At 57.5% G+C, this 20,193-nt stretch overlaps 1 protein-coding gene across 5 annotated transcripts in view; it reads right to left on the bottom strand.

Moving 5' to 3' along the window:
• The window catches only part of TEX15 (testis expressed 15, meiosis and synapsis associated), a 49,893-nt gene extending 31,791 nt beyond the window's left edge, over nucleotides 1–18,102 (bottom strand). For 2 of the 5 annotated variants that reach the window (XM_072625489.1, XM_072625490.1), the window contains exons 1-5: nucleotides 17,259–18,102; nucleotides 10,059–10,176; nucleotides 4,833–4,879; nucleotides 2,291–2,453; nucleotides 1,182–1,347 (exon numbers count right to left, since the gene is read on the bottom strand). In XM_072625489.1, coding sequence (XP_072481590.1) covers nucleotides 1,182–1,347; nucleotides 2,291–2,441 — 317 coding nt within the window. In that variant the 5' untranslated portion in view covers nucleotides 2,442–2,453; nucleotides 4,833–4,879; nucleotides 10,059–10,176; nucleotides 17,259–18,102. Of the gene's footprint in view, nucleotides 1–1,181; nucleotides 1,348–2,290; nucleotides 2,454–4,832; nucleotides 4,880–4,970; nucleotides 5,179–9,980; nucleotides 10,010–10,058; nucleotides 10,177–17,258 lie in introns of those variants that run through there. The other 3 variants (XM_072625486.1, XM_072625488.1, XM_072625487.1) reach the window with 3 other exon arrangements.
• Nucleotides 18,103–20,193: the final 2,091 nt, after the last annotated feature.

Here is a 20,193-nt window from a genome sequence, read left to right as displayed (position 1 = left end):
ATATTAGGAGCCAGTGACCCTGTCTTCCTGGTGCTATTTTAAAGGAGGATTGGGAGCATCTCCCTCCTAGGCTGACTCTCTGGGCTGACCTGCTGGGGTCCCCTGCCCTACCTCCCAAGCTTGGGGAGCAGCCTTGGGAAGCAGGGAAAGAGGGGACATGGTGGTCAGATGCACAAGGCTGACCACCCAGTGCTACACGTTCACAGATAAAAGAACATGGACAGTGCCAAGTGCTTTGGGGGCACAGGAGGCCCGCCAGCGTGGGAATGAGCAAAGGCATATGGAGGAGGCTGGAAGCGGGGTGGGGGCCGAGGAAAAAGGGAAAGCGGTGCTGCCTTTCCAGAGGGTCAGTGGCATCCCTGGCTACAAGGGTCACCAGTGGAGATGGGCGGGAATGTGAGGCAGGCTGAGGAGGGCTCGCTATGTACCTGCCACAGCACCGGGCTTGCCCAGGCAGAATGCTGGGCTGGAGCCCGGAGAGCCAGCCCATTAAGGGTTCAACCATCCCTCTGTCCTTTTCTAATGCTAATGTAACGAGACAGCTTGTACTTCAAAGCAGGGTATACACACTATCACCCACAAACTGACACGTGTAGACTGAGCCACAAAGACAGGGAAAACAGCTTGTTGTGCGGGCATCCTCAGCAGTCACTCCTGACACCAACAGCAGCCAGGCAGCCTCATCTGACAGTAAGAGCCATCTCCAAGGTCACTGACAATGTGCCACACTCAGGCTAACTGAGAAACTGCCCTGTGCAGGGCTCCCACACAGATAACAGTGCCCTGGGCGTAGGAGCATCAGTGATGTCACAGGTCTAAAAGGTCAGCCCTGTACCCTGGCCTAGGCTCCCCTGATGGGGCTGTGAATGAGCCACAAAGATTCATCACCGGCCAAAGAGTAAGATCCAAGAGATCGTGTGCCAGGACCCAGCCAGGACCCGTGAGACGACTAAGCTCAGCTGGGCAAGGGCCCCTTCGGCCCACTGGCGCCCTTCCCTCGGTCAGAGGGCCTGTGACACCAGACACTGGTGTCTCTCTCCCTACAGGCTTGGGCCAGAGCTGAGGCCCTGCAGGCCAAACACAGCCCCACCTACAGAAACAAGCCAGTGTGGAAGCGACACCCCGGGTTACCAGTCACAACCATGTCCCGCCAGCCTGCTCCTCACATCGAGGGAACTCACCTCTTGGCTGAAAACTTCCTTTCCAGATATTCATTGTGAACCAGCTTCGTTTCCCCAAACTGCCAGGCTGACTGCAGCTCACAGCTCAGGTCCAGTCTACACTGGGCAAGGGTGTGCCTGATGGAACTGTACTCCCTCCAATTGGTATGACAAGATGACAAGTACACTGGGGAGGAAGCCAGAGAGGGGAGAGTGGATGAGCTGGCGCCCTGGCTCTGTATCTGGGCTAGGGTCTTCCTATTCAACTCGACTGTGAAGCTCAGATACTGGGTACATCCCTCCTCATGCCAGCTCAGGGCTCTCTCTGAATACTCTGGGCTTGAGGGTCCCAGTGATTTGTCAGACCACCAGGGGCTTCCAGCAGGAAAGGCCATCTGGGGTCACCGATCCTGAGCAGAGGATGTGGGAGGGGAAGGAACATGTCAGTCGACAGCCAAAAACCTGGTCAGAGGGCTCCAGGCTGCTTGGGCTCTCTGGGTGCTGAGGGAATGAGGGCTCGCAGGGGTGACCAGAAGTCTTCAGTGGCTGCTCAGGATCTGCCCCCAGCCAGAACCATGGCCTAGTGTCTGGCCTAAAAACACCAGGCATCTGCTGATGGGATCCAGGCTCCCTTATTGGGGATGTCTGGGCCCAGTGGGTGGCAGGCCCACCCATGCACTGTCTTCTGGGACCTTCCTCTGAGAGTCAGCAGGTAGGGAGCCTCGCTCCCCCACAAACACTGCTTGGCATGTCCCAAGGGGCCAACTCATGCCTGGGCCAGGGGACAGGAGCAACTGATAGCCACGTGTCTGCTGGCTGGACAGGAGCAAGTAAAGGTGGTCATCTACCTTCCCCTGCCCTGTCCAGGGTCAGAGGCATCCTGGATGGGCCAGGTCCCTTGCAGCCAAGGGGGGAGTGAGGGTCACCCAGTGCCAACCCGCAGTCCTAATGTAGGGGCCATTATAATAGGGGTGGGGCGGCAAGGACCTGTCTTTCACCTCTCCATATCTGGTCCTGGAGAAAGTCAGCAAGGGGGGGTAGCAGGGCACACAGGGTAGTAGCTGGGTAGGTGAGGACGGGGGCTGGGCAGGTGAGGGTGGGGGCCATGTGGGAGAGGGAAGGGCTGGTACCTTTCTCAGGTGTCCTTTGGATCTTGGGGATGGTAAAGTTCTTCAGAGAGTTGGCCTCAACGCCAGAGCTGGACCCAGAGGCCACAGGGTCGCGGCAGGGGGCACCGCGATGGCTCGAAGACTTTTCTCGCTTGGTTTCCTTGGCTTCCATCCTGATGCTGACCTAGGGGATGCACAGAGGGTGAGAGGAGCCAAACCCTGCCTTGAAGCACCAGCTGGAAGGTGTGTGTGTGGGCAGGGAGGGGCGCGTGGGGTCGGGTCTGATGGCTAATGTCAAGCAGCTACACACATCCTGGCTGGGGGGTCAGGGCAAGCGTCTGCCTTGGAGGCAGTAAGACCAAGTTCTGATCCTGACTGACCAAGAGCTGACCAAGCTGGGTCAACCTGGGCAAGTCGCTTATAGCCTCTCTAACTCAGCTGCCTCATCTGTAAAACGGGACCGATAAGGGCACAGGACATTGGGGAGGATCATGGGGACAGCACAGGAAGGGTCTGGCCAAGCTTAAAGCACTGGGACAGAAGTCACTCTGACCAGGCAGCAGCAGGGCACCGGAGTGGATGAAGGAGGGAGGGAGTGGGGACGGGAAGAGCTATTGTGACCCCCATTTTAAAGGTGAGAAGATGGAGGCTGATGGAGGGAAACAGCCTTATGGTCACTCAGCGTCAGAGGCAACATTCACACTCATGACTTCCTGGCTCCCAGCCCAACACTATCCACTGTGGTGCCCCTCACACAGCTGTCCCTGACCAAAAGCCCAAGAGATGGAACACAGCTGTCCACCAGACCCTGCCCCAAGCTGTCTCGGTTCTGCCCTCTCTGGCCCTCCTGGCCAGAATGCCCTGGAGTATCCCTCCTCTGCTGGCTGAGACCTCCCAGAATTCCTGGGTCCCTTTGAGGATCCTGCTCCCTTTCTCCTCCTGGAATTCTCCTCTGTACTCCATCTGTCTGAAGGCTTGGTCTCCCGATGGAATGGAAGACCCACAAGGGCAGGCCCATTTCTGACTTTGGTCTCTGCACCCCCAGTACCCTCAGTACCCTCCCCAGTGCCTTCACACGGTATGTGCTTTCTAAACATTGGGCCTGAGTGTAGGCTGAGAGAGTGAGAGCAAGAGAGCGAGAGAGCAAAAGAGAGAGAGAGAGAGAGAGAGGGAGAGGGAGAGGGAGAGAGAAAGTGAGAGAAAGAGAGAGCGAGAGAGAAAAAGAGCGAGAGAGAAAGAGAGTGAGAGCGAGAGAGCAAGAGAGAGAAAGAGAGTGAGAGCGAGAGAGAGACAAAGAGGGAGAGAGCGAGAGCGAGAGAGCGAGAGAAAGTGAGAGAGAGACAGAGACAGAGAGAGAGAGAAAGAGCGAGAGAGAAAGAGAGTGAGAGCAAGAGAGAGAGAGAGAGACAGAGACAGAGAGAGAGAGAAAGAGCGAGAGAGAAAGAGAGTGAGAGCAAGAGAGAGAGAGAGAGCGAGAGAGTGAGAGAGAGAGCGAGAGAGTGAGAGAGCAAGAGAGAGAGAGAGAGAGAGACAGAGAGAGAGAGAAAGAGAGTGAGAGCAAGAGAGAGAGAGAGTGAGAGAGAGCGAGAGAGCGAGAGCGAGAGCGAGAGCAAGAGAGAGAGAGAGAGAGAGAGAGAGAGAGAGAGAGAGAGAGAGAGAGTATGTCTGTGTGTGTCTATGAGCGACCTTCGGATAGGGCAGCGGAGTCAATGGACACAATGCACTGGAAAAGCTCTCTCTACACCTATACCCGTATCACACTGGCACTTCGTCTGTGCCAGCATGCCTGGCAAACAGGACAGACCGAAAAACAACGTTAACAACTACGAAGAAAACATTAAAATTGGCAAAGACAACAACGCCCGCCTGGATGGGGTTTGTTTGGTGGATTCGTCCTGGGGGACAAACGGACACGGGGACAAACACCCTTCCAATCGTCACCGATCAGAGACGGGCATGCAAACCCTGAGGTGCTGTCACACAGCTGCCAAGCTTTCCAGCAGCAGGGAAACAACGGAGCGCTGCTGACATCAGAACACGTTCGCTGTTGGTGGAACTGCAATTTTCTCTGAAAAGCCACCTGGAAGGCCAGAGGAAGACTGAGCACACAGGGGCTGCACCCTTGCGGTCAAAGAGGGCATCGCCTTGCCAGGGGGTGCGCTGGCCAAGCAGAGAAATCAGAATCTAAGTCTCCGATGCTTCAGAAAGGGGACAGAAGGCAGGGGAGATGCGTGCCGAGTGCTTCACAAACCGTAACGCGCTCCATGAAGGCTAGCTCTTGGGACAACAGAATTCAGAGTCTATTCATCTAATCAGCACAACGTTCTGTCGTTAATTCTACTACTGTCATGACTGTGCGCCTCTCCCAGCCTGAGGGGAACGGGCAGGAAGGATGTCCTGACCCTCAGCCTGGCCCGGCTGGGACACCACTAGGGCTTCCCCCCAAGGTGGCTAAGCTGGCCAAGCCCCTGAGGGTCCCAGCGTCCTGGTGATGAGAACAGAACAGGAGGACTTCATGGGGATTCACCCAAGAGCCAAGGCCGGGGTGCAGGAAGTGGCTTACCTGCCTGCTCTTGTCCGGTGGTCTGGCTCCAAGAACCCCACTCACACCTGCGGAGGGAAAGACCTGTAAGCCCAAAGCATTCTTTGGCCCCACCATCCCTCTGTTCCCCTCCCTCCTTCTCTCCTGCAATTCACCCACCATGCGTTCCCTCCCTCTAGCCCCATCCTATCACAGTGTGTGTACACAGCAAGTGCCTAATGGAAGCAGATTCATCTGAAGAGACAAGTCGAGCAACACTCCTTCCCAGTCTCGTCCAATGCCAGTCCCTCCTGAAGAGCTCGGTGTCTCTGGGCAGGCCCAGGGCCTCCTCACCCACCAAACGACAGGCTTCAGACTGAACCCCCTCCCAAGTCCTTCCTCCTCTCAGTTCTGATCATGAGTCATGCGTGACCTACACTGACCCTCCTCACTGCATATTCTCCATGCTTATGATATCATAAGAGCCCTGGGAGTGGGCCCGCCCCTCGACTCAAGACCCCTGCCAGGCCTCTGCCAGCCGGCACTCAGCAGGCCTCCACAGAGGGCACTCAGCAGGCCTCCACAGAGGGCACTCAGCGGGCCTCCCCCACAGCTCCAGCTGCCGGCTTCTTCCCAGAGGAGACAAGGCAGGGTCCTGGCCCCACCAGACCCCCTTCTGAGAGGCCAAGGAGACCTGAGTCTAGAGAGCCCACCTCAAGAAGGCACTGTCAGGGGGAGGGGGTCAGAGCCTGGAAATCAGGGTAGACTCCCTGGAGGAGGGGGCCTCCTGGATGCACAGGGCCTGGAAGGAAGAGGAGAACGTCACAGACATGGCGCACAGTGTGACCACAGGGACAGGCAACAGTAGAATGAGAAGTGTATAAGTGGAGCAGAAAGGAGCCTGGCCCGGCTAGAAAGGGAGAGCAGTACTGGCCCAGGGGAGGGGGCCTTGAATGCCAGGACCAGATCTCTGGGGGACAAAGGTAAGGCCACAGGAAGGACCGGATGGTGGGCAGCAAGTGAGAAAGGCCAGAGTTAAAATTCAGCCTCAGACACTTCCAGGCCAAGCACCTCCCTCTCTGCTTGCCTCGGTTTCCCCATCAGTAAGAAGAGGAAGCATTTTCTGATCCTCTGGCAGCAGACAAACCGCTGGGCATGGAGTTGGGGGTCTGGTTCAAACACTGCTTCAGCTACTTTATAAATGGGACCTGAAGGACTTCACCTCCACCTGCCTCGGTTTCCGCATCTGTAACACAGGGATCACGAAGTGCACCTACCTCACAGGGCTAGTGTGAGGCTCAAATGAGAGGTGGAAGAGCTTAGCTCGGTGACCAGCACACAGTCAGTGACTAATAAATGCTTGCTATACACACCTGCCCCGTGGAATACAGTCATGTTCCCACTAGCCATCGAGGGCTCCTCAGAGCCAGAGCCATTCCGTGCTTGTCCTCCCCACCCCCTGCAGTTAGCGCCCCTCACGGTCAGGTGGGTCCAAGGGGTTGGGGCATGCTGCCTGGGCCTTCTCCCCTCCTCCCTGCAGCCCAGGGGCTCCTCCATTCCCACAGTTTCTCTTGTTGTCTCCCAGAAGAGGCCCATCCATGTACCCTCTGCAGCAATCCCAGGGCAACCACGGTCATCAGCCGGCCTCCATTTCTCCCCACTCCAGGCTGTCCTCCCTTTGGCATTCAAAGGCCTTCCTACACTTCCTGTCTTCCTCCACCTCACTCACACTCACACACACACATACACACACACTCACACACATACTTGTACCTACCCACATAGACACGGACACACTCTCACATACACGTGCACACATACTTTCACACACACATACTTGTATATACCCACATATACACACACGCACACACACACTCACACGTCCATATAAACGTACTCACACACTCGCACATACACACATACTCACACATGAACACACATGCACACACACTCCTTCCCACTTACTCAGTGATCTTTGCTGCCTTTCAAACATGCCACCTCCAATCTCCAGCCATTTTCTCAGGCTGTGCCCCTTGCCTCCAGGCTCCCCACACTCTGTACAGGTCCCAGCTAAAGTCCCTCTGTCACCCAGATCCCCCCTTCATCCCAGCACCTCTCCTCTGCCAATGGGCCCTAATTTTTCCCTTAACGTGCCTGGTTTGTATTGCTGGTACTTTGCCCGGTTCCTGGCACACAGTAGGTGCTTCTAAGCTGATCCAGGTAAAGCCTGCCTGACCCTCATTTCTGGGCCAGGGAAGCCCGCCCTCTGTCTGGTGTAGATGGATAGGGGAAACGGGACCCAAGAAACCATCATGCTGGTTCCTGGTGGAGCCTGTCAGAGATGCACCCGCTTTTTACTACACCCTCTAAAAGAAGGTCCCCCAGCCTGCAGGAGCCCAGGAAGGTGGGACTGACAAGTAGCATTAGGGTTGTAGTGTCAGAGCAAGACTGGGTCAAGGGCAGTTCTCCCTTCCCAGCACACCCTCTGCCCAGGCACTGCCCTGTAGGGCCAGGGAAGGCTCCAATCCCAGAGATGCTGGGCCACATCCCTGAATAATGCTGCCGCTGCTAAAAAATAGAGCAAGCTTAAACCTCCCCTGCTACAACCCCATGGCCACTGAATGCTGGAGACCCATGGGGACTCCCCCTAAGACTGCCCTGGACTCCAGAGGAGTTAGAGGCATTAATTAACTTCAGCCCAGAAAGGGCCCAGCCTCTACTTCCCCATGCGGCAAAAGGGGTCCAAAGAGGATGGCCAGCCCACCTCTGGACATGGACTCCCAAACAAAGTGCTAACAGAGGCACACCAAAGAACCAAAACCCCCCTCCATTAAGCACCTACTATGTGCCAGGAACTGGGGTCAGGGCTACAGACAAACAGAAATGGGAAACGTCCCCACCGTTGGGCGCCGAGGAAGGGACAGAGATGGGGACAGGGCAGTCACAAAGGTGGCATGTGGGGGTCAGTGGGAGGGAGCCTGGATCACAGACCAGGAGAGTGACACAGGGAGGGCACTGGCACACTCAACATGGGAGAAAGTGCCAACAGAGGCTAAGAACGGAGATGGCCAGTTGCTGCCAGGGCAGGGTAAGTCTGGGTAACCAAGAGCAGATCCCGGGATGGAGCGGAGGGAAGCTCATCCAGAGAAAAGAACACAAGAGTCCACAGGAGGCCTGTGCAGAGGGCTCAGTGGTTTACTTGAAAAAAGACAATGGGGTGGGGCTTGGCCTGTTCTTCTTGGCCCTGGGTGGGGTGGTACGGGGGGGGAGCCTAGCTGGGCAGTGGCCGGCTACGCTGGAGCATCCCAGCCCACCTACGCCTTGCTCCAGGTCTCCCCAAGCTCCTTCCCAGACTGCGGAAAATCCAGGATAAGGTCCCCGTCTCTGAAGAGGCTGATGAGCATCTGACCCTGGGGGCGGGAGAGGATCGCCCCTTTTCTGAGTTGGTAGCCCTCCTCCCCAAAGCAGATGGTGCCAGTCAGGAGGCGGACTCTCCCCCACCCCCAGAGCATGACTTGGTGGTTGGTGACGCTGTCCTTTCTTGGTGGTTGAGCTGGAGCCCCAACCTGGCTCAGCTGACCACAAACACACCCTGGCTTTGAAAGCCCCTCTGGAGTGGCCAGCCCACCATTCTATGATCTCACAGTGCTTAGAGTGTGGGGTTTGGAGGGTCTGGGAGGCTGAAACCTGGCCCTATACAGACAGAAAGGACTGTGGGGAGGACATCAGAAGTATGAGGAGGGGCTTCCTGCAGAAGGGGGACATTAGCTGTGACTCAAAGGAAGCCAGGGAGGCCAGGAGGAAGAGAGGAGAAGGCATGGGGCACCACCAGAGAAAATGCTGGCAGTCTGGGAACAGCCAGGAGGATGGTATCCTGGAGGAAGGCCAGGGAAGGAGGCAGGGGCAAGGCTTTGAGCCAGAGGATTCTTCATGTCCTCGAGGAGGTGACCAGGTCCGTGGAGGTTACTGAGGGGAGCGTGCTTAAGCCTGCACTTCAGGAAGCCCATGTGAGTGGAGGGAGATGGAGCAGGGGCAGGGACACCACCCTGCAGGCCCAAAGATAGGGGACTCATGATGGGACCTGCTGCTCATCTCCTGATGGGGGGTGGGGTGTGTGCATGCATGTGCGTGTGCATGTGTGCATTCATGTGTGTGTGCACGTGCAGGTGTGTGTGTATCAGAGGGAGAGACAGAGAAAGAGAGAGACACAGAGATGGATAGACATGGATGGATGGATGGATGGATGGATGGATGGATGGATGGACGGACGGACGGACGGACAGACAGATGGATAGATGGGTGGATGGATGGATAGAGATGGACATGGCCAATATGAGAATCTTTTATTTGACTATATATGTTTGTAACAGGTTTTATTTTGTATTTCTTTCATCATGGATTGGAGTGAGTAGGGACATGGGAGGGAGAAGGCAGATTTTCCTTGACTGAAACTCTAACCTTTAATTAAACCTTTAAACAAAGTCCATGTGAGAAGTGATGGGGATCTTCACAGGGAGATGGCGCACGGTGAAGGCACATTGGTGCCAGGCTGCCTACATGGGGGATGAGCAGAGTGAGGAGTGGAGGCCGCTGTTCAGTGGGAAGGCAAGGGGGATGGAGGCGCCCTTGGCAGGGGGAGGGGAGGAGTCCCTAAGAGGCCTCACTGGAGCATCGAGAGACGTCCACGGGCCTTAGCAGAGGATTCCCGTTCAGACAGGCTGGACCAGAGGCCTGCTGAGGTGGGTCCCCTCCCACCCTGAGACCGTAAACTTGGGGAAAGAAGTGAGTTGGGGCTGCCAGCCCAGGCAGAAGCAGAGTGCTTTGACTTTTTGCTAGACACCTAAAGAGGTGATATGTCCCACCCACACTGCACAGAAGCAGCCCCCGGAGGCTGGCACATGACAGGGCACCTGTGTGTCACCATCATTTCCGTGCCTACCCGCATGGAAACAGATTGCACTGTGACTAGATGGAAGACACTGCCTCATCTCCCCCTGCTGTCCCCCTGACAAACTGCTCCTGCCATCGCTGCCCTTTCTCCTGGGTCATTGTCACCCAGACCCAAACCACAGTTGGGCAGTGCCCATCCCGAAGGCATCCTACACCAGCTTTCATGCCCCCCTGACTCCCGGTATCCCTCTCTTCTCTTGTCCCGCTCCTACTGAGCACCAACCCGACCCCTCAGCTCACTTCTCTCGACCCCATCCAAAGTTTTCCATTTGACGGCAGGAGGACATTTAACAAGAAACAGGATTTTGAAGTGCTCACCTGTGCTGGTCCAGAGGCTGTTCCCATGGAAACAGAAGGTAGATCTAGAACCCAGCAACTGAAATTCCCTCCAGGGAGCCTGGTGACCGACGAGAGTCCTTGGCTATCCCCGTGGAAACTAGAGTGGGTGAAGAAAGCTGTTTGAGCATCGTTTAAATTCTCAGCAAAGGCCCAGCTTCTCCTCCTCCCTCCCCCACCTCACCTCCCACCTGAGAACAGACGACAAACAAAACTCTTGAGACAGCGACACAGCCATCCGGGCCCGTCCATCAAATCCAAGTCCACGCAGCCACGCCCAGCGTTCGGTGCCTCATCCTCCCCCCACGGGTGGGCAGGCTGGTTGTGGTCAGCCTTCAGGGATCACGGCTGGTCATGATGCGGATCACTGTCCCCGCGCCTCCCTCCTCCTGACATCTGCCAGTTCTGCTGGCTTCCCTTGGCACTTCTGTGCCACCCCCCATCATCCCTGACAGCCTCTGGGGAGCTCAACACCTTCACATACACCCCTGAATTCAGGCACCCCCGATTCCATCCTTCAAAACCCCTGCTCTAGATGGCTGAGTACATTCCTGGAATCTGGGCCCCTCTGGCAGTCCACGTCCCTCTTGTTCCCCCTCCCCCTCTCCCCTCGTCCTCCCACAGCCATCGTTTTTAAAGAGGGTGGGAATGGACAAAACGTCCATCTCCCCGCGGAGATTCTAAGTGGACGGTGCAACCTGTGGGTGAACGAGGACCCACGTCCCAGCCTTAGGCCAAGAGAAATGGTGACTCCCGGTCATGACGATGACCCCTTGCTCCCCTGCCTTCGTCGCCACCAGGGGATCCTGGGGTGAGAAGACACAGACGGACACTGGTGTGGGTAAAAATAAGGTCTGGGAGTGGGGAGACGAGCAGCCCGCAAGGTCAATCTGCATCAACAGCCCAGCCTGGCCATGATCAATACTCAAGGCTCCCCTCCACAAAGGAGCCCCCATCAGTGTGTGCCCAACAGTGCCTGCCACCGAGCCTCTGTCTAAAGATCTCTGGTGAGGAGAGGGTGCCCACCTCCTCTGAAAGCCCTTCCGCTCTGGGCGGGGGTTGGAGTGGATCCCCACTGAGGTCACGCCTGAGCTGCCTCTAGAAAACCTGGGCTGGAATGCCAGCTTCACCTCAGGTGGTTTAGAGCAGCACCTCACACCACATACCAAGATGAAATAACTCTGTAAGAAATAACCAAAACGACGGCTGATGTGGAAGAGGGGCAGCAAGGTGGCACTGGCCCTGGAGTCTGGAGAACCTGAGTTCCAATCCAGCCTCAGACACAGACTAGCCGTGTGACCTCGACTGCCTCAACAACCAAAAGCCACAACTTTGTAAAGAGAAACATTGTGCAAGGCTTGGGACATCTGAGCAACTTGATGCCCACCGTGATTCCGGAGGACAGAGGACGGAGCATGCTCCCTGCCTGCTGCCAGAGGGCACTAGCCTCCGGAGAACTCCGGTTGCAGACACAGTCAAAGCGGGCAGTGAAGTGTGTTTTTCTCAAGTGTGTATATCTGTTACAAGACTTCTGACTGGTCCTTGCTTTGGGTTCTTTTTATGGGGGAGAGGGGCAGAGGGGGGAACCAAGGAGAAGGCGGCCAAAAACAAAGCTCACCTACGGTTTTGAACACACAGAAGAGGCCAGAAGAAAGTCCAGAGAGAGTGACCAAGCCACAGGACAGCTCTGAGGGTGAGATGTTGAACTGTTTTAAAGGGAGCTGTGTCTATGGAAATGCTCCCTTTATTTGGTGTCAAGGTAAGAATATTTTCAAAACTCTTATTTAAAACAAACTTTTAGGGAAGGAGGTGAAGTGGCCATGGTCGCTAACAGAGGCCTCTGGGAGGAGGCCCCCGATGGACAGAGGACGGACAGACTTGGCTTGGGCGGGACAAACCTCAAGTGAAGCCCAAACCTCACAAGCTTCCTCAGTGGATAAGCCACAAAAATTAACCTTAACACCATGTTTCACAAGGTCCAAGAACCACACCGAGCCGCTGGGTGTCTGGGCACTTTTGATTCCCCTCTGCTCCACCCCCAAAAGGGGGCCTAGCAGGATGAGACTGCCTTGCTTTGTGCCCACAGCTCTGCCAGGGACCTGACTCAACAATAGGGTAAGGGGGCAAGCGGGCGTGGCCAAAGAACCCTGCCTCACCCCCACCCCACCCACTGCCACCTGACACTAGGCTGGACATCCAGAGGGAAGGGTTTTGGAGGTGGGGGCAGAACAGGGAGATAGGAAATGGATGGGGAAAGGGACAGAACAGAACGTCCCCAAAGCCTCAAAATGGAGAGGGCACCACCATGGGCACAAGAAGCCCCACGCCGCACAGACCACGTACAATTGGCTTCAGCTCCTGAAGGGCCCGCGTTTGCTGATTTCTAAGTCCAGAATCTCCAAACCATCCTGATTCACCTCAAAAGCAGCCTTGCCCAGGCCCAGCTCCTCATTTTAAGGATTCATTCCATGTTGTTCGGTCACGTCCAACACTCCGTGATCCCAATGGGGTCTCCTTGGCAGAGATACTGCAAGGTTTGCCATGTCCTTCTCCAGCTCATTTTACGTATGAGGAAACTGAGGCCAACAGGCTTGAGTGACTTGTTCAGGGTCATCCAGCTAGGCTCTGAACTCAGGAAGAGGAGTTTTCCTTAACTCCAGGGCTGGTACTCTACCTGCTGGACCCTCTAGCTGTCCAATTCTTTTGATAATAAGCATTTATGAAGCACCACCTGTTAGGAGGCAGGTCCTACGCTAGATGTGGGGACACAGGGAAAGATCTGACATCCTGTTGGGGAAATAACACATATGCAGGAATACAAGATCTGAAGTATAAAAAAGTGCTAAGGGGAAGGGATGGGGGGGGGTCTCCTAGGACTGGCACAGCCCCTGAGTGGGGTGCAGGTGGGGATCCAGTGTCGACATAGAGGCAGGGCATGTGGGGGGACGGGCCAAGGGCTGTGACAAAGGCCCATGTTTCACAGACATCTCCAAAGAAGGGCAAGTCAGGATCCCCCAAGGTCAGTAAAGAGGGGTGCGTGGATCAATAAAGAGCGACGAAGAGACGGACGAGAGGACTGGGAAAGACGCAGCCACACTCGTCGTCCTGGACCACGATGGACAAGGCTGCCGCACTCAGGATGCAGCGGGGGCTTCCTTGTCTCGGGCTTTTGGCTCATGTAGAGATACGTGCTGTGTGATGGCTTGCCTTCTCAAGGTGGAGGCAGAGAATTTGGAACTCAAAATTTTAAAAAATGAACGTTAACTTTTTTGAATGTAATTAGGAAATGCTTAACCAAATAAACACATCTTGAAAAGAAAAGATGTGTGCTACAGAAATGAGACGGGTGAGTCACAAAGAGGAGAGAACATCACAAAACCCCTCTGTGACATCACACAGGTGAGAAGATGTGGGGGGTGGACCCTGTGGTGACTACCTGGGGGGCCAAGGGCACTTGTCCCACAGGACAGGCAGGCACGGGAGGTGTGGCTACCTGTGTCATGGGAGGGAATGGTGCACACAGACTACATCCCTCTTCCCTCCTGGCTCTCCAGGTCCTGCCTCTTGGGCCATACTTGGTAAGTCCCCTGCCCAGATGGGGTCTCTCCTAGTTCTGCTGAGCTTGGTTTGGGGGCTGATGATGGGCACCCCGACACAGCCAACTGGTGAGTCCTTGTGGCTGAGCCTTTGAGCAGGGCTCAGTTCTGGGGAGCCCGGGCTGAGAACACGCAGGGGACCCTGACACTGGACATGTGGGGGGGGGTTAATGGCCCCCTGCCATCCACACAGATCAGTAAAGGGGGCAGACTGCAGGAAGGCCCCGCCCCCCCCAGGCTTCTCCGCCTTAACAGAGGAGCCATCACACCGGCCAGGGAGTTAGAATATAAGCCAGGCAATAAAGATGAATGGAAGGAAAGGCACAGGCATTGATTAAGCATCTACTGTGTGCCAGATATCTCAGATCCTCACAACACTCTTGGGAGGGTGGCGCTAGAATCATCCCCATCTCACACATGGGGAAACTGAGTAAGGCAGAGGGTGAGCGGCTGACCCAGCTAGGACCGTCTGAGGCAGGATTGGAACTCAGGTCCTCCTGCCTCAGGGGCTGGTCCTCTCTGCTGCACCACCTGTAGCCTCTGGCAGACACTGTAATAATGCCCTCCTCCCTTGCTGCTTTAAAGCCACCTCCAGCAGGGAGAAGGTGGCAGTTTGGAGCATGAGGGTTCACCATCCAGAGACCTGAGTTTGACTCTCAGCTTCCAGGGCACCCTTGACCTCTGAGCCTCCGCCCATAAATGCAGAGGCCTGGGTGTAGGGTCTTCCTGGGCCCCTCCATGAAAAACAAGAGCAAACTCTCCCCCTCTCCCCCTGGGGTGGGCCGCCAGGACAGGACCCGCACCCCAGCCATGGCCGATGGAGAGGCTTCACCCCAGAAACACACAAACCCCTGCTGTCCCCTCTCCTGGGGATCGTGGGCCAGCCCTCCAGGCACTCCCACACTGTGCAGCTTTGTCTTCTGAGGACTCCCACACTCCCAGTCTGCAGATCTGCAGAAAAGTCTCTGCCATGGGGAGAGCTTGGGTCACCTGGAGAAGCAGCCCCCTTGTCCCAGAGAAGGCAGCTTCCCTCAGGGTCCCGTGGCCACACATGTGGCCTTCGTCTCCCTCTGCCAAGGCCATGATGGCTCTGACTTCATCGGTCAGTTATCTGCGGGCTAGAGGGGAGGGCAAAATAAAGGCCTCCTGGGGACACGGCTCGCCCCGTTCCCCCCACTGGGCACTACTGCTCCCTGCGGGGGCAGGAGCCAGGTTGGCATAATGCCTGGCACACAGTAGGAGCTTGATGGACTGATGCTTCCTGGAACTCTCCATGGGAACCTCTCCCTTACCCTCCTCTTGGGCATCTGTTTCACTCTCACTGATGGATTGGAAGCCCAAGGGTGGGGCGTTCAGGGTCATCTTGGGTTAAGGGAATGCATTGAGCCAGGCTTGAAAGCTGGCCTCTGCACCCCATCTGGGTGAGTCTGGGCAAGCTCCCTGGGCCTCAGTTTCCTCCTCCATAAAATGGGAGGGTTGGACCCATGACTCACTGGAATGCTTGGCTGCTAGCCTGGGCCAATCACCCTCAACTAAGATGCCTACTGATGGGAATCAGAAACAAATTCGCTTCCGTTCTGGGGGTGGGGGCGGTGTAGACAATCTGCCCATCCTGAGGTACCAAGTACAGACAGAGGAGGACAAAGGGGAGAGGGGGAAGAAGGTGGAAACTCGCAGAAAGACCAAGGCCAGGAGGATAGTGTGCTGGAGGATGACAAGGCGGGCAAAGACAAGGAGGTGGGGGATGGAAGACAGCACCGTTGAGCATTTCCAGAGGGAGATGAAGACACCCTGTGCCAGGACCCGGTTGCCTGTGACCCCCTGAGAGTGGCCCCATGACCAATTACCCAAGATGCAAGGGGGTCCAGGTGTCCCCTCGTGGGGCAGGGGTGGGCAACACCCCTATGGAGCCGCTGTGCGGCCCATGCTGCCAGTCAGCTGTGGGTCAGCAGCTACAGCCCCCGTGCACCCAGAGGCCAGCTCAGACACAGGCAGCCCCAGGGCAGCAGGGAGAGCAAGCAGCATCTGGGGGGATGGAAGCACTGGGCTTCCCGGTCCAGGTCCAGAGCCAGGCCCACAAAGCACTTCAATACTCCTCTCCCTCCCTCCCCATCTCAGCTGACAAGTGGAGGGCCCCAGGTGTGGAATGGCTCGAGTTACAGGGGAGTCCCTGGGAAACGAGGCAACTGCTTCCAAAGGGCTCAATCAGCCTCCCTTAAATAGGAGCCAGGGACACGGGGCCCCAGGAGAAGGGGGGCCTCATTAGCCAGCAGGGAAGAAGGCAGGGGAGGCTGGGGTCGGGAGCAGACCCTGGTCTGCCTAGACACATCCTGGCCATGGCCTGGGCTAGGCCCCTCTAGCCCCCAGCCTCTGGAGCAGGGGGCATCTGTACAGAAGTGCTCCAATGAGGGGGCAGCTGGGTGCCGTTTACAAAGCCCCTGGTACATGCCGGGCACAACGCCCAGGCTTCTAACCCTACTGAGGGCGGATGCTCAATGCCATGGCGCTGGGATGCCTAGCTGCCTCAGGGACCCAGGTCTGTGATGTAAGGGGCCCACCCGCCTAGGGGAGGGGAGGCAGTGCTAGTCCTGGGCCTGTGCTGGGCCAGCTGATGGAGGAGGAGAAAGAGCACTGTCAGAGCCCTTGGCAAAGACGGGTGTTAAATCCTGAAGACCCCATGAGGACAGTGCTATGAGGAACCCCTTTTAACAGCTGAGAAAACAGAGGCAGAGGTGAAACAACTTGCTCAGGGTCACACAGCTGATAGATGCCTGAAGTAGGATTTGAACTCAGGTTTCTGTGGCTCTAGGCACAGTACCCCCAAGCTGATCCCCAGAGGGCAGATCTATGGGCCAAGGATCCCCCCAGCAGGGGGTCCCTAGAGGCCTTAAAATCCTTGGTGGAGAGAGTCCTGCAGATGGGGTCCTGGTGCCCAGCCCATCAAACCGCATGCCCCCACCAGTGCTGGTACTCACTCAGGGGGCAGGGAGCCAGGAAGCAGGAATCAGGAGCCTGCCAAGCATGGCACCAGGCCCTGAGATCTGCCACCCTCTATGCCATCTGTGGCCTACCCCCATCTCACCCTGCCCCTGTTTGTCCCCCCATGGGGTCCAGACCCACCCTCAGCTCCCCACCTTCTCCAAAACTGAGGCTGGAGGCCCAGGAGCAGCCAGGTTGGTCTTGAACCCCCTGGGAGGCCCCAGCCCTGGCCCACAAGCTGAGCCTTCCTGTTCCCTCCCCCAGCCCAGCCCTGCTGATAAGAGTACTGCTAGGGTGTGCTGGGGGAGGGGCTCTGCTTTCTCCTACTGTGGATGTGACCCACCCTTGATGGAGTCTGGAACTGGCACCATGCAGAAGGATTGGCCCACATCTGGCTATGCCAGGCTCACCAGCTCCCTCCCCTGTGTACACTGCCTTCCAAGTACTCTCCACCTCCCACCCCAACCAGAACTTGCGGCTCCTTCCGAGTACACCCCATCTCCCATCTCCAGGCCTTTGCTCTGGCTGTACCTTACAACCAGAGCATTGTTCCTCCCTTGCCGACCTTTCCTGATGTGCCTTCAAGTGAACTCTCATCACTCCATACCTGTCTCAGGTGGGCCTGGTTGTTTGCTCTGCCCAGGGACCAGGTGCTCCTCCAAGAAACTCCCGTGGCCACTAGCACTGTGCCTGGGACAGAGCCAACCCTTAATAAGTACCTGCTGCCTTGTCGTCCTCATCACAATCACCGCTGTCATCACTGCCATGGTCACAGACACCACCACCCACTGTGACCTCACACCCAACAGGGCAGAAGTGTTGGAGAGGATGTGGGAGATCTGGAACACTCATGCATTGTTGGTGGAGCTGTGAGCTCATCCAGCCATTCTGGAGAGCGGTTTGGAACTGTGCCCAAAGGACTGCAAGAATGTGCATGCCCTCTGACCCTGCGATGGCGCTTGTGGGACTGTATCCCGAGATCATAAAAGTGGCAAAGGGCCCCCCATGGACAAAAATACTTATAGCAGCGCTTTTTGTGGTGGCCAAGAACGGGACATCGAGGGATGCCCACCTGTGGGGGAATGGCTGAACAAGCTGTGGTACATGGATGTAAGGGAGTATGATGAACAGGAGGACTTCAGGGAGGCCTGGAAGGTCCTAGTGAGCTGAGGCTGAGCGCAAGGAGCAGGACCAGAACTCTGCGCAGTCTTTCTTCTGGTAGACTGAGCCCTGTACTAGGCAGGGACCTAGAACCCTCCCGCGGGACTCGTCCGTGCAGGGTGAAGCAGAGCATCGTCTCTTGTTCTATTCTGCTTTGGCTTTTCTCACGCTTTCTCCGTTCTTTTTCATTCCTCCATGCAAAATGACTGAGGATGTGTGTAGGACCCACAGGAGAGGGCACGCCCTCTTCAGGGGGAGAGGAGGAGAACATGAAAAACTTATGGAAGTGATAGTGGAAAACCGAAAACAAATGAATTCTCAAACTAAAAATAAATTAATTATGAAACTAAAATAAATGAGGCCAAAAATAAAAACACCCCAAACCCATCACCACCGCGCCCTCCCCAGGGCCATCCTCACCACAGCCCTCTCCTCCTCACGGCTACCCTGGGAAGGCCAGGAAGAGAAGGGGGGAGGGAGGCCAGAGCCCAAGGAGAGCCCCATCAGACAGCCTCTCCCCCTGCCCCTCCTCCTTCAGCTCCGACAATTCTGAGACCTGGCTCAGTGCCCCCAGCAGGTGAGGCGCCATGGCTGGGCCCCGGCTTTTGTTCCAATGCCAGTCCAGGTTTTCCTTGATGGGAGCTGCCCCCTGGCCCAGCGCCCACAACAGACCAGGGCACGGCCAGCGGGCTCGGGCTGCGCCTGGCTCTGCCTTGCCTGAAGCCAGTGCTGGTTCTGGGGCCATCGGTGGTGGTCAGTTTCTAGGGCTAAGTTTCCTTGGGGTCTTTCATTCTTACCCCCTCATGCATCCCGCCGCTCCTCCCCTCCGCAGGAGCCAGACCGTGTAACAAACGGTAAAGGGCGCCCTCGGAAGGAGGGGCTTTCATGACCCCATGTTACAGAGGAGGCCTTGGCCTTAGTCCTGGTGTGTCTGCAGGTTCTAGGCCAGCTGAGCCAGAGGTCTCTGAGGAGGGGCCGGACCGGGGCAGGGGGCAGGAGGCAGGAGACAGTAACATCCCCAGGGTGCTCCAAGTGTGTGGGGTCTGTGCAGTACATGTCACACACACAGATGCAGCGCACCCACATGGCCTGTCCTTACAAGGACCCCACAAGGGGGTGCTACCATCACCCCCATTTACAGACAGGGAAACTGAGGCAGGACCGAGCTCGGTGACTGGCGGGCCCACAGCTGGACTCAGAGCGGGGCCCTCCCGACTCCCGGGGGGGGGCAGCCTGCGGCACTTGGGGACCCCGGGTCCGACAGTGGGGGCCCTGCCAGAGACGCGCGGACAGACAGATGGAAGGAGGTAAACGAGGGGCGGGGCGCTGACTGCTCCAGGACGGGCTGCGCCAATCAAACCCAAGTGGGGGGCGGCTCGTCTGCGGGGACCACAGCGGTCCCACGGTCGGGTGGATGGGGGGCCCCCAGAATACAGGCAGGGGTGAAAAACCAAACCCATACAGCCAGGGGGTCATGGGGTAACGGGGGAGGACAACACGTAAATCTGGGTGGCTGTGTGACATGGTAGACGGGGGGGGGGGGGGGGGGGGCGGGGAAGGGGGTGCAGGAGGCGGAGACACTCGGAGAGGGGAGGGTGCTCCAGGTGTGAGGGACTGCAGGTGCAAAGGCGCGGAGGGGGTAGGGCAGGGGGCGCACCCAGGGCAGCAGAGGGGACAAGGCTGGGCGGTGGGACGGGGAGTGTGGTGCCAGAGAGGCTTTGGTCCGGGGGTGGGGGCCGCCACAGCTCACCGAGTAGGGTTTGGGCGCAGCAGCGGAGGGAAGTGCCCGCGGACGCGGCAGCACCCCTTCCCCCCCACCAGCCCCACGTGCGCTCCGGACCCTGCCCGGCACGTGGGGGGCTGCCCGCCCATCTCCCTCCGGCCCTCCCCTCTGACCGCAGAGGATTCTGGGGGGGTCCCGAGGCTTCCCCGGCCTGGTGCGCCTGGGGGAGGGGCGGGGGTGTAAACGAGCGACCCCCCGTCCCGGGGGGGCCCGGGGCCACTGTGACCGCCGCAGCCTCTTCATGAACTTGGCCCCGGCTGGGTCCCCCTCCTTTCTCCTAACTCAGTCTCTTTCGGGCTTGGGGGGCCCCCTACCCCCTTGGCCAGCCCTTCCCAAGCCTCCCGCCCGAGCTCGCCGATCTGGGCCGTGCCCTCTCCCCTCGCCACGCCTTTGCCCCCGCCGTCCTCGCTTCCCTTGGCTCTCCCGTCCCGTCGGACCGCGAGCTCCCGCCCAAAGTAAACACCGAGAGTGTCCCGGGGCACGGCGGGGGGGGCTCCTGACTGAGCACACCCCCCCGGCTCCCCGGCTCCACCCTCCCCGCGGGCCCCCCCACACGGACCAGGCCACGAGGGCCGGGCATGGACCGCGGAGGAACGTC

The sequence above is a fragment of the Notamacropus eugenii genome, chromosome 7, assembly GCF_028372415.1.
Source record: "Notamacropus eugenii isolate mMacEug1 chromosome 7, mMacEug1.pri_v2, whole genome shotgun sequence".
Taxonomy (NCBI): domain Eukaryota; kingdom Metazoa; phylum Chordata; class Mammalia; order Diprotodontia; family Macropodidae; genus Notamacropus; species Notamacropus eugenii.
Note: the sequence above shows the minus strand (reverse complement) of the source record. Positions and strands in the feature narration are given on the sequence as shown.